The sequence below is a fragment of the Carya illinoinensis genome, chromosome 6 (assembly GCF_018687715.1).
Source record: "Carya illinoinensis cultivar Pawnee chromosome 6, C.illinoinensisPawnee_v1, whole genome shotgun sequence".
In the NCBI taxonomy this organism is placed as follows: Eukaryota; Viridiplantae; Streptophyta; class Magnoliopsida; order Fagales; family Juglandaceae; genus Carya; species Carya illinoinensis.
Genome location: NC_056757.1, coordinates 36,674,233 through 36,688,350, shown reverse-complemented (window position 1 = coordinate 36,688,350; position 14,118 = coordinate 36,674,233). Strand labels below are relative to the sequence as shown.

The 14,118-nt window shown below is 38.4% G+C and overlaps 2 protein-coding genes across 4 annotated transcripts; both read left to right on the top strand.

Moving 5' to 3' along the window:
* The first annotated feature begins 20 nt into the window (after positions 1-20).
* Positions 21-7,235, top strand: LOC122313736 (tRNA pseudouridine synthase A-like). 3 transcript variants are annotated; one of them, XR_006243477.1, is made up of 11 exons: positions 21-512; positions 924-980; positions 1,457-1,534; positions 1,835-1,888; positions 2,296-2,378; positions 4,531-4,630; positions 4,717-4,779; positions 5,258-5,527; positions 6,261-6,405; positions 6,619-6,679; positions 6,800-6,892. XR_006243477.1 is itself a non-coding variant. In XM_043128932.1 (10 exons), exons 1-10 carry the CDS (start codon positions 267-269, stop codon positions 6,904-6,906), a joined length of 1,119 nt encoding a protein of 372 aa, XP_042984866.1. In that variant the 5' UTR covers positions 21-266; the 3' UTR covers positions 6,907-7,235. The 3 variants fall into 3 exon arrangements, 2 of the variants coding, with proteins under 2 accessions (XP_042984866.1, XP_042984867.1); XM_043128932.1 differs by lacking the exon at positions 6,261-6,405 and having other exon boundaries at positions 6,800-7,235; XM_043128933.1 differs by lacking the exons at positions 4,717-4,779; positions 6,261-6,405 and having other exon boundaries at positions 6,800-7,235.
* Positions 7,236-8,726: 1,491 nt separating this feature from the next.
* Positions 8,727-9,718, top strand: LOC122313006 (protein DMP3-like). Its single transcript, XM_043127693.1, has one exon. It carries the CDS (start codon positions 8,981-8,983, stop codon positions 9,683-9,685), a length of 705 nt encoding a protein of 234 aa, XP_042983627.1. The 5' UTR covers positions 8,727-8,980; the 3' UTR covers positions 9,686-9,718.
* Positions 9,719-14,118: the final 4,400 nt, after the last annotated feature.

Here is a 14,118-nt window from a genome sequence, read left to right as displayed (position 1 = left end):
CCCTCGAATCTTTTTAAATATTTCTTCACTTATTGGAAAAGTTGCAAGTGCCATGATTATCTGTGGTTCTTCACAAAGAAAGAAACTAAACTGTTGAAAATGTCAAAAAAGATGAAATTGAATCCCTCCGAGAAAAAAACAGAAAAGGCACTCGACGTAACGGTTCGGAACCTAAACAACACGGCGTCCAAACCCTTAAACCCTGAGCCCCCCAACGTCCAGAATAAAGAAAACCCCTACTTGCAACTTCGGGGCTGTTTAGATCCATGACAGAAAAACCCAAGCACTTGCTAGACAGTGTCTCGGAGTCTCCTAAAAGGCCTCCCGAAGTCCCAAAAACCGCCTCCGAGTACATAAGCGCCGACGAAGAGGAACAACAGCAACAAGTATCTATGAGTCCGAACCCGGGAAATGGAATTCAACGCTACCTGGTCGCGATCGAGTATATTGGGACTCGTTTTTCTGGGTCTCAGCACCAGCCTAATTGCCGTACGGTTGTTGGCGCTCTTAAGGTACGTTTCTATGCTTCCATTTCTTTTGTTTTCGGGAAGTTCATTTCCATTTTTTTATTTTTTTTTGGCATGTGAAAGTTTCATTTTTTGCTTCTAAAAAAGCAAAAAAGTACCGTCCAGATGATAGACTTTTCTTGGTTTTCAAATAGTGAGATCCTCACGACTTCATATTTTTTTCCCTTTATCTTCTATTGTTTATGACATAAAAAATCTTCTTTTTATTGCTTATTATCTGTTATTTTTATTTATTTTGTTATCCCGGTTTTATTATCAAGTAAACGGAGAATATGTTTTGGTATGTATCAGTACAGTCCCTGCATTTTGTTTTCGCGGATGTTATTGGATGAAAATGCTAGTTACTGTTTCGTATCGACTGATTGGCTAATGTTGGGTGTCTTATGGTTGGTGCAGGAAGCTTTTCGTAAATTTATTGGCCAGCCAGTTTCAATTTGTTGTTCAAGTCGAACTGTAAGTATATACTCTGCTACCCGGTTCATATTATTTTTAACAGTAGGATATTTTCTTCATTGTAGGCTCGTGTTTCTTTCCTTTTTTATAACATGAAACCTCACCGAGACCCATTGGACTCACACCTAGAGAGTAAACCCCGGATGAATGCGCCCTCTAGAATTGTGTATCACGTAATCTGGGAGAACTCCTAGGGAGGAATCGGACCCAAGATGTCTGAGCATACAATTCATCTCAAGCCCTTCCTTTGACCATCAGGCTACACCCTGTGCATCATGTTTTTAATAGATTTAGAGACAGATGTATAGTTTTGATTTTGTATCTGCATTGATGCAATCTTCCACCGATGGGATTAATGTGTTTGCTCGCAGCAAAAATAAGCTCCTTTTCCATGTCACGTCTTTGTTATGCCTTACCATGAGGTACTTTTATATAACATATGAGGTGCAGGGATGTCTACTTTCTTTTTATTGCAGGATGCAGGAGTGCATGCCGTATCAAATGTCTGTCACATAGATGTTCAGCGCATAAGCAAAAGGAAGCCTGGGGAAGTGGTATGCAATCTATCAGTTATTATGAGAACTTATGCTGTGCACATGGATGCACAAGTAAGAATGTTTAATTTAAGTTGAAGGCACCAGTAGGAAAAGTGAAAAAAATGGTACCCCGCTACAAATCCAAGTGGTCTTATTCTCTCTCTCTCTGTCTCACACACACACACACACAAAACAGCTGATCTTGGAGGATTTTGATCTTTGGATGAGCTTTGCTGTTTCAGTTAAATTATCAGGGCTCTGGAATTATAAGAATTTAGTACCAATTTCTGAACTGCTCTTCATTTTTTTGAAATGCAGTTACCACCTCATGAGCCTAATGTGGTCAGAAGAGCTGTGAACCATTTCTTACAGGTGTGGCGTCAAGAATTCTATAACACAATGTTTTCATCAAGATAAACATTTATGCTTGTTATGGCCATTGTAATATATTTATTCATATTTTCTGGATGTCCTAATTCCATTGTCATTATGTTGGGTGTTCTGTTAATTATGGTACAAAACATTGTTCACATTCAATCTGTTAGGATGAGGATGAGTCTGTTTTCAATAGGTGGTCTTTTCATTGAGCCACCTCCATTTAGATGAAGGTTTCGATAGGGCAGTTGCAATAAAGAGGGAAAACCATTTCATGTGTTTTGATGCAACCTTATTTATAAGAAATTGTGGATCTGAAACGCTTCTAACTGGCATACTTTGAAGTTCATTTGTCAATTGGGATCATTCTACCAATCTACTGACATTTTTCTTTTTGATCCCAGAGGAATGAAGGTGATATAATGGTGATTGATGTCCGATGTGTTCCAGCAGATTTTCATGCTAGATTCAAAGCTCAAGAGCGCACGTAGGTACTCAGTTAATGTAAACTACGCCATGGTAGTTGCAGCTTATATTGGTAGGCACTTCGAGTTTTCGTCACTTTCAACTAAGTTTTAGATTACATAGGGGTCTGTTGGAAGTAAAACTGGGTAGCTGCTAATGTGATAGGGTCCTCGGTCAAGATCCTAAACACCAAGCTGCCGCGCCCCTTCTTGCTCCTCAATGACCGATGTGGGTTGCCACTTGCTTGACCATGATGGTTATGGGTGGTGTTGGCTGAGTTCGTATGATTGATCAGTAGCTGATGGTGTGCGTGATTCTAGTGACTGGGCGTGCATGCATGCATGTGCAGTAGATGAATGGGCTAAAATGGTTGTGAGTGGAATTAGACGGTTAAGTGGCTGGCTGACCAAGTCAGGCACACGTGGCTCCTGCTGGTGGGTTGACCAAATCAGACACACATGTATCTCCTGATGGTGGCTGACCAAGTCAAGCACAGGTGTCGCTTGCTTGGGGGGCTGACCAAGTCATACACATGTGTCTTCTGATGATGAAGCACACGTGGCTAAGGGTGGTTTAAGTGAGTTGGCCGAGTGGGTGATGGCTGAGTGGTTTAAGGGATGGTTGGTTACTCCCTACAAAGTAGGGGAGCGGTTATGGCTAGACAGGTAGCAAGAGCTGGGCGTGTGGCTTGGCTGGTGGGTGGTAACTGTCAGCTTGTCCCTGACCTTGCACCAGATTCGACCAGGGTGGCCTGGTGCAGACCAGATGCCCTTCAATGGCAACTCGTGGCTGCCTTAAGCGATGCCCCACTCGAACAGTTCAAAATGATCAGCAAGCAAGTGTGAATGTGATGCAATTGACACAATCCAAAATGCTGAAATACCTTAACAATGCATTAATCAAAGGAAAACAATGAAATCAATAGGTTACCCTGATTCACGAATTGCACAAGGTGAGCCTTCTCCTTTGGGATTCACGGATTGCACCCAATGGAGCCTAAGTGACAAAGCACCAATGTGTCTATGGGGGCTTACAAGCCAAATTCGTCCAAATGTTCCAAGATAAAACAAAGTGATGTTCTATTCCTAACTTATACTAGAAAGCAATTAAAATGATTACAAAGGGAAAATGGTTCTAGGTCCACGCCTCCTGGTTAAGACCTCATGCTGTCAATGGCCCATGGGTGGCCAGGATGACTCACAGCATAGGCTGCATGCTTGCACGTGTGGGTCTTCAGGTTGGCCTACCGGGCTAGCCTTGGCTGGTCCATGGTCCTTGCATGTGTGGGCTGGGTGCCATTGATGAGTCGCTGGGTTGGACTATGGTTGGCTTAAGCACGGTAGGCTACTGCATGGTCCAGGCCAGTAGGGCCTGGGCGTTGGTCTGCATGGCCCAGGCTGTGGTGCCTGGGCGTTGGTCAACAAGACCTTGGCCAAAGCCAGGGTGTTGATCAGCATGGCCCTGGTCAAGACCAAGGCGTTGAGCAGCAAAGCCCTGGCCAAGGCCTGGGCGTTGATCAGCATGGCCCTGGTCAAGACCAGGGCGTTGAGCGGCATGCCAGCATGGGTGGGCCTGCTGGGCAACCGCATCGTCAATTCCAAGGTGGGTGTGCAAGCGTGCGCTGCGCGGGTGCCTAGGCCATGCATGGGCCTTGTGCCTACGCACGGCCCATGCATGCACGCGGTGTGTGCGCATAGCCCATGCGTGCCCGCTGTGCACGCGCACTAGGCATGCGTGCAATTTAGCCGTGCGCTGAGCGTGGTGTGACAATCTCGCTTGCGTGTGCGTGCTGACTGTTCGCTGCCTGATGGAGGGTGACTGTGGTCTAGCATTCACCAAGGGCTCGGTCTGTGGGCAATCAAGCAACACCAACAGTGCTGCTGGCGTGCTGTCCTGGCATGGGCGGGTGTTGGTCAAGGCATGGCCCGTTGCCTCCTGCCTTGGGGTTTTGACATAATGCCATTTGGCAAATTATATTGGTATCGATCAAAGAGGAATTCTGGATTGAATTCCTGATTACTGATATTGAATTCTGGATCAATGTCAGACACTCATTGTGGTTTGTCCCTACCTAAATATAGGTTGATTAGGTTCTTATGTTTTAGTATTTGACTGTTTTTAGTCATTGACATACAATGATGAGTATTTGAATTTTCATTGAATATATCATTTAGGTATTTCTACCGCTTGCTATCTGGGCCAGAGCCTTTGTCGATTTTTGAGAAGGACCGGGCGTGGCATGTTCCTGAGGAATTAGATATTCCTTCTATGCAGGTCCTTAACAAATATCAATGAGTTATGGTTGCCTAATTATATCTAAATATTCTTTATTCAATTAACAAAAACCATCAATCATGTAGGAAGCATGCAAAGTTCTTGTTGGCCATCATGATTTTAGCTCCTTTAGAGCAGCTGGTTGTCAGGTTGTTTCTGATCTATAAGATGGTTGGCAGATTTCTTTTTCTTTTTCTTTTTTTTGGGGGGGGGGGAGACATCACACTTTATACCACTCACTCCTTTTGCAATACGACCACTGAAATGCCATACGACCACTGAAATGCCACAACTCTTATTTCCCCCCTTGTTAAGATATGAGCATTAAAAAAAAAAAAAAAAAGAAAAAGAAAAAGAAAAAAAAGAAGAAAATAAGTGACATGATACAAATCTAACGGTTGATCTTAAAGGAGGGTGCAAATTGCAAAAGGAGTGGGAAGTTGAGGGTTAGTATGAAAACTTTGGCAATTAGGTGATCATGTTGAAAAGGGAGTGGTAGCTTAGGGGGTAAAGTATAAGCTTCTTCTTATTTTTCTTTTATTTTTCTGTTTATTAATCCCGCTGATGTTTCAGGATCTCTCTCAAATTATTTCCTCTATCCTAATTGATTTATGACTTCAATTGCAGGCAAAATCACCAATTAGAACTTTAGATGAACTCAATGTTACCGAGGTAGTTTCAACTCCATATTTTCCATCACTGATTGAGAGGAGACAAGAGAATTTAACCAAGGCAGATGTTTGCGCAAGCTCTAACAAGCCTGAGAATGACCTGCCTCTTAGATCCATTGAGGGGGCAAGTGACTATAATGGTGCAACTGTTCTTGGATTTGGCGCAAGGAGAAGGCATCGTTGCTTTGTGATAACAGCACGGGCACGTTCTTTTCTTTACCACCAGGTCCTGTTCCATTCCACATGTTTTCACATTTTCCTGCACTAGTTAGTTATTCTCTGTACCTTTATTCTTTTTTAAAAATAGTTGAGCCTTATGGTCCTGTGGTTGATTCTGCGTTGGAAGATATCCTTTGAAATTATTATCAGGTTTCTATTCAAAAGCTAAAAACGGTCAAGGAACTTGGAACTTTGTTTTCTTGTCATGGGCTCTGTTCTTTTTCCACTTCTTGTAAGTTCTTAGTTGTTTTGTGTGAGACTCTGATGCCACTTTAAGGATTACCTAAGTGGTTAACCATGGGTTTAATCAACACAATTATAATTTTGGATTTTTTTTTTTTAATAGTTATAATTTTGGATTATTTTGTTCCTCAACTAATGCTGGTAGAGTAGATGTAAGCTAGTACTACAAAGTGATTGGACAACTATATTCTTTTGCTTCTCCTCTTTTTAAGCTTTAAATCCTAGTTAGGTGTTTCTCTTGTGTACGCCCTCTCTACATAGGCTATGCCCGTTCTATTATTAATAAAATTTGCGATAAAAAAAAAATCTCCACCTTTTTAGTTTTATTGCTTATTGTAACATCCCAGCCTCACATTGGGAAGAAGAATAACTCACATATAGTGGGTAAGAGTTATGAAGTGGTCAATATCGGATTTGTGACTACTTGCTATGGAAATTGAACTAAGTGATTTTAGGAAAACTTCAAATTAATTAGACTTTTTGGGAATTTAATGCAGATCCGGTTAATGCTTTCCCTGGGTTACCATATGACATGACCCTGATTTGGAAGGCTAGTCATATGATACTAGGGCCCTGCTGAGGTCGACTAGAATGTAAGAAGGGGAGCCCCATATTGCAAAAAGAATAACTCGCGTACAATGGGTAAAATTTTTTAAGTTAAAGATTTTATTCAAGTGTGTAAAAGTTACAAAGGTGGTCATGTCATACGTAACTCTCACATTGACTACTTATTAGGGAAACTTGGCTTTATGAGTGATTATAAGGGAGCTTCAAGTGACTAGTCTTTTTGAAGTTGTAGCGCACAATTATTTTTGGGATTCGTGACCAGCTGCCTGAAACTGTTCCAATTTACAGGTTAGACTGTTCGTTGGTGTTCTTAAAGCTGTTGGGACTGGAGGATTAGCAATCTCGGATGGTGATTTCACCTCTCTATAGCTTTCTCATTTTGCATATTCATATCTAATACAAAAGTGTTTGTTCGAAGTCTTCCGTTGGACTGATTTCTTCATCTTTCGTATTCTTGGAGTAATTTCAGTTGAAAGAATCCTAAATGCAAAGACTGTGACTGCTGCTAGTCCCATGGCCCCTGCCTGTGGTCTCTACCTTGGGCGTGTAAAATATGATCTGCCAAGAGAGGAGTAAAAGGAGCCGTGGTTTTGACTGAACTGCAATTTCTCAAAAAAAAAAACGGAGAGATGCACCGAGGCTTTGAGAGATTGGTGACTAAGTCGTGGGAAGGAAATGCAAAGTTATATTCTGCAACGTAATTGTCTGGAATTTGTAAGCACCTAGATGTGCAGAAGCTTGCATCTCCAAAATTAGTGAAGATTGAGAGCTCATTCTTCTGTAATCTTTAAATTAAGCTTTATATGACTTTCTTTATGGCTGGCCACGCCCCGCACAATACACTTGTATTGCATGTAGGATAAAATTATGAATAAAATAAAAAAGAAAAATCTAGTTACAAACAATTTTACGTACCAATACATGCACTTATCTTATATGATTAGTTAGAAAATAGATTTTATTAAAGGGCTTTGCTACATACAGTTGGCAAATGCAGTCGGCGTGCAGTCGGCTATACGGAATGAATAAAAAAAAATTATAAATTTTTTTTTTTATATTTAAGGGGACCTACATGAATAAAAAAAAGTTATAAAAATAAATTTTTTTTTCATGTAGGTCCCGTATTGATTCACTTTTTTACAGTCGACTGCACGTCGACTGCATCTGCCGACTGCAAAAAGTATTTCTCTTTATTAAAAATAGTACAAATTTAAATTTTAAATATAAAAGCAATATTGGTATAGGTATGTGAATTTATTTGTAGACAGCAAAACTCAAAAAGAATTAATGTGCTGTTTGTCATTTAGAATGCAGGGCGGCCTACACATGCATTATTTCTATACACTAACTCAAATCATAAAATTTACACATTTGATAATAATGTCATAAAAGTGCTGATCAAGCTCAACTTCATGACAATTCATTTCCAATTTTCACCAACAACATTTGTAAAGATCTTTCAGTTTCATGATCAGGAATTGTTCTTCCAACTTGATCAACTACTGTAATCCACAGATTCAAAAGCGCGTATACAGGAACCTTTTGAGTGAACCAATCCATCCAAGAGTGTCAGATCGGGCTCCCAACATAGGCATTGTATTAGGGAATAATTCTGGGGTTTTAGGAGTAGCTAGTCAAGCTATATAAGGTTCAAGAAATAGGACTTATACGCTAAATATATAATTTGTCAAGTTCCTCATCATGATACGGCCTGCAAAATTCAAAGTATTATCCTATTATATATACTTCCCAGTTAACAACGCGTGCAAGCATACGACTTCGACGTATATATGATACCTACCTGCTCGTAGGAAGCTGCTTAATATATATAACTAACATGCCATATAAATTAACTATATATATATATATAGAGAGAGAGAGAGAGAGAGAGAGAGAGAGAGAGAGAGAGATTTGAAAATGTCTCCTTCGATCTTAGATGGACCTCACTATAATTAATATATCATATATACTAATCTTAATCACATGAAGATAACGTGACGTATCAGAAAATGGATCGAACAATATTGGCATGGATATTGTACCTCAAAGAAACAGACAAAAATTCATGACTCATGATGATCATGAACATGGAATTAGTCGATCATCAACTTGATTATTTAGTCCTAAAATTGTGAGAAACCTCCAAAGGAAACTACGTACGTGCTACCGTCCAAGACAAGAAATTCATAGACCTAACCCTCTACGCTAAATCGCTAACGATTCACCACCCGTTATTTCGTCGGCTCCAAGCACCAGTATTTCGTAGCTAAATCGCTATGCTACACGGAAGATTACAAGCACAGCACTCAATCTCATAATACAAGGAAAGTAGACCAACTCTGTATGGCAGCATGAGTTACGGGTCCCTGGTTTGTCCTTCATCCGTATTTACATGAATTTCCTTATTACTGATCTCTCATTTCATGATAATAACCCAAATTTCTTCTGTATAGTTCCTGCATTCACCATAGCTTAATTACCAATAGACGTGCGTGCATGATCACTACATAACCACCAGCTGTTTTTGCTTGTACGTTATCGTACACACACATATATATCCAGCTTATATATATATATATATATATCTTCGTTGCTAGCTAGCCATCTAACTGCATATTATATTCTCTTCCTGGAGCTAGAGCAAATATATATGTCTAATCTTAGACCAAGATCATCAACCACAGTACTACCCAAGAAGCAACCTTCATCATCCATATCTGACAAACCCGCGGCTCCAACCACCTACGATGTCATTCCCGACGGCACACCGAAAGCCCCTAATCTTCGACGCCAACGATCTTTCTCACAGCGTGCAATCTCCCAAACCCTAGAAGGCACAGCCAACATAGCCAAGCGCTTGCCCTCGGGCACCCTCTTAGCATTCCAACTTCTCATACCCATCTTCACCCAGAACGGTTCGTGTGACTCCGCCACTCGCCCCATCACCTTCATCCTCCTTGTCCTCCTCGCCGTCTCCTGCTTCTTCGCATGCTTCACCGACACTGTCAAGGCCTCGGACGGACAGGTCTACCACGGCCTCGCCACCTTCAAAGGAATTTGGCTGTTTGACATTAATCAAGACGACCCTTCAAATTCAGGCTTATTCCCGGATTTGACCAAGTATAAAATAGGATTCATTGATTGGGTTCATGCAGTATTATCAGTGCTAGTGTTTGGAGCTGTGGCTTTGAGAGATAAGAATGTGTTGAGGTGCTTTTATCCAACGCCAGGACATGAGACCCAGGAGGTTCTGGACATTGTTCCTGTGGGTGTTGGGCTCATTTGCAGCCTGTTGTTTATGGTCTTCCCCACCACAAGGCATGGCATTGGCTACCCTAGTGTCATGCCAGGATAATAACTCTTCTTCTTCTTCTTTAAAATTTTCTAATTCCTTCTGTTGATTTGACTTTAATTTTGAAGAATTGTAGGAGACACTCTATTTTCCTACATATATTTTTTACGATCGAGCCCCGGCAGGCCATGATCAACTCAAGGCTAGCCATTGATTAAAATAATAATAATAATAATAATAATAATTTATAAAATAATATTTTTTTTAATTACTATATATTTTTTTTAATGGGTAAAGATGTTTAAAACATATTTGAAAAAAAAAATGCAAATGTAATGGGAGATACACCCAACGGTACATGATGCTGAGTGGTTGATCAATAGTGATATGCCTCGATCATGAAAATTTTAAGCAAACTAAATGAAAATTCTTGCGATATAATCCTTATTCTAACAATGAATTTTATATGCGGACGTGACAATGAGACAATGAGTTTTGCATTCATGAGAAGCATTTTTTAAAAATCATCAGCACATGCCTATTTCTTTTATTTAAAAAAAAAAAAAAACATGGTGAAGAAAAACATGACAAATATACGACATGTAATTAGAAGAATTTTCTCCAACCTAATGTGGAAGAAAGCTGCATTCGAATGTAATTAATTGTAGATTTTAATTTTTTTCCTGGTATTTTAGCTGATCATCAATATCTAACCCGGCCTCCTAGCTATGCATTGATTATATATATATATATCTTCCATATATATATAGCTGGACACACTATATATTGAGGTTGAAAAAGACCCCGATGCATGTCATCGGTCATCAAAATGACAAGATCATCTAGAATAATTAATTTATTATAGTTATACAGGGTTCAAAAAAAAATTAACCTTTTATTGTTTTTCCATCTTTCTGATCTATCTATCTATATATATATATATATATATATATTATTTGAGTGAGTTAAAACAGAAAAAACACATGATGAGATCACAAATTCTTTGAATTTCCCGATCGAAATGAATTCCTTGTGTACTGTCGTATCCGTATATATGTAGAGAGAGAGAGAGAGAGAGAGAGAGAGAGAGAGAGAATTATCGATCAAATGATCTATTAATTAATTAATACGACGATTAAAATAAAAATACAATTTAAGAAGGCGTCTTTCTCGTTGGCCCGGCCTGCTATGGTGGGACACGATCAATAAGTACACATCATTCATGCGAGTTGATCTAGATCTAGCTCTAGCTCTGATCAGTACGTACGTTTCATTCATTATTACCTCCCAAAAGCTGCTAAGATCATGGATCTGCAACGTCAGAAAATGACAAGCTGATCATTGCTTTTCTCCCGGTGGGTACGTTCTTATCAATACCATTGGATCTGTGCTTTGGAGCTTTGGCAATGCAAATTCTGCAAAACTATAAGCTACAATTTGATCTTCTGCCAACGTCACACCAAACATGAGTACATTTACTCTATAATTTCTCCTTTTCAACTTTTTCTGTGTAAGTTTTTATTATTATTTTTTTTTATCCTAAGTTTTTAATCAATACTATATATGATTATAATCATGTGCTATATATATATATACATCTCTTATTATAACTACGTTGCTCTATGCAGTTTTGGTGATCAAAAACGAATTAGAAGTAATTAATTAGGCCCTCCTAAACCACAAATATTAATTCAATGGTTTCATCCCTATATAGAATATTAGCGGGTACCATGCTATTTTTACACTTCTTTTAAAACTATTAAAACTCATGATGACATGTACACTACAGAACTCTTCAACTGTCACTTAATTATAATAAGTACTATAAGTGATAGTATTGATATTTATCATGATATATTTTAATAGTTTAAATGTATAATTAATCATGTGCCAACTTTAGAAGCTTAATTATTAGGATACCAAAATGTAAATTAATACTTCTAATATATTATAATATAGATTAGAGATATAATATAGTTCCTCAATCCTTACGTGTAAATTAAAGCATGGATCTTTCTCTCCTCCCATTAATGTTGCTGTTAGACAGATTTCATCTTTTTGTATTGCATATGGATCATTACAACTTTTCCTCGATCTCTTGCATAGTTTATTGAGTAATATCTCTCTCTCTTTCTCTCCTCCCATTATTCTCTGTTTTTTTTTTTTTTTTTTTAAAGTTCGTCTATTTGTTTCCTGCATGCACAGGATTAAAAGGATCTCGATCCTGGGTGTTTTTTTGGTGGATAACATGTCTTGCAGAACCGCTATCTCAACTAAGAATTTCACGAAAACAGAATATTCTAACTCTGATGTTCAATTTAGTACTAGCCAAAAAAACAAGACAAATTCATATGCATCCGATCACATGTCTCAAAGTACAGCTGTCTGCTTGTTTAAAAAATATCTTATTACAAGATCGCAGCATAACATGGGTAAAACCAACATGGATGGATCGGAAGTTATCAAGACGAAAACTGCTGCCCGCCCTCTATTGCATGCCTCCTAAATTTGGTTGCAATTTGAATCGACACCCTTCTTTCTTAGAGTAAGAATTACTTCCAGGACTTGGGTATACTTTACTTACTTCATTTATATATGAAATTATTTTGAATATATATTTTATTTACTTTCGTTAAAAATTAGTATTCAACGAACATGATATCTTTAGCTTCTTGGTCGTGTAAATATATAGGTGTGATGCGTTACAGCCAAATTTATCGGACGACAAGCCTTGAACCTCACAGCTTACAATATTCTACGCTGGGGCTATTACTGTCTACGACATGTTCCTGCCGACAAGGTCTGCAACTCCATCATATATTATATATATATATATATAAATAAATATAAATAATGCTACATGTAATCGTAGAGTAAGTAAACGTCGCATAATTATTTTGAAAAAAAGTGAGAGTTACGATTAAAATGTTAATTTTTTTTATATGAATCTCATATTAATTCACTTTTTTTAAAGAGACAGAACGGCACTTATACAACCACGATTATAAATACCATTTCTAATAAATGTATATATTTCAAATTCACAAATATGCACTCTGGTTTCTAATTCATATATAATTAATTATTATGGAGAATAATTAATTTTTGTGACCCCATAAAATATTAGCTAGGTACGTACTAGCTAGACTCCTGATGGTGGCTCCATATATAAATATATATACATATATATGTAGTTGATCAGCAGCTGGCGTTGACTCCTATGATGTTAATAGTGATAATAATCAACTAGCATTGGTTCTTAGACGCACGTATTAATAGCTATCTCTGTTTCCGTTTGCAGGCCCAAGCAAGCAAATCTGCTTCTCGCAGGTGAAAGCTCCTTGTCAAAACCCGTTGTCACAGAAAAGCCGGCAGCAGGTACTGTAAATTCTAGCGCAGTACTGTATATATCTATAAAGCCTCACCTGACCATTCAAGAAATTCTCGTCTATTTGGTATATTTTATATAAAATAAATCATCGGAAAATCATGTTGATTAATAAAGCAGTACCCAATTGTCTTTAATTGTCAGGCCAGCTTCCAATGGTAAGAAGGTATTCTATCCAATGTTTTCTTGAAAAGCGCAGGGGCAGGTAATTTAAAATTACACCTGCTTTGCTACTAATTTCGTCAGTAATATAATAATAATAATCATAAATATTTACTAGAATCCAAGGTATACACATAGACGATCAGTATTCAGTACTCATCTAATACATGGCTCTTGTGTTTTGCAGGAAAATAAACTAATCTCCTCATGCTCCTCCCATTTTAAGACATGATGAAGAAGACGAGGAGGTAGCAATGGACAATGGGTGCCACCAAAGTCAAACTAATAGCTTTATTCTTTCCCCTTTCCCTTCGCGTTTAGCTCATTTTTAATCTGTATCGGTTGATCATAGAGAGGTTATTTTTACAACAGAGAGACATGAGGGAGATAAGGAATACGGATGCAAAAGAGGCAAGATATATATAATCTTATTTTTACAACCCTGTCATGAAATGCACTTTCAATAAGATTATATCTATTCCATCTGAATGGAGTTTCACTTTCTTAGCAAATTAATGTGACCCTCACGGCTTACATAATGGCCGAAATTACTTCCTGATCCAGTACTCATGGTAGAAGAAGCATTTATCCAGGTGCCATATATATATATGTATATATAAGAAAACTGCTACCAAACCGAGCCAACTCACGGATCAGAGCATTAAAAGTCTTGCCTTCTCAGACACAATTGATGACTGATTATGTTGAGAATGCTGAATTCATGAGCTAGGTAGGACGCAATTGGTTATGTTGGAGAGAATGTGAAGGAGGCAAGATCTCTGTTCACTTCAAAGATCCTTCGTTAAGATTTGATAATTGATTTACATTTTGTTTGTTCGATGCAGTATATATTCACTTCCATGCAATAGGTTTCAAAATGATTCCCGCAAGATCTATCCAGGGATTGTTAAATATTATGGAATGTCCCTGTCTGCCTTGCTATATT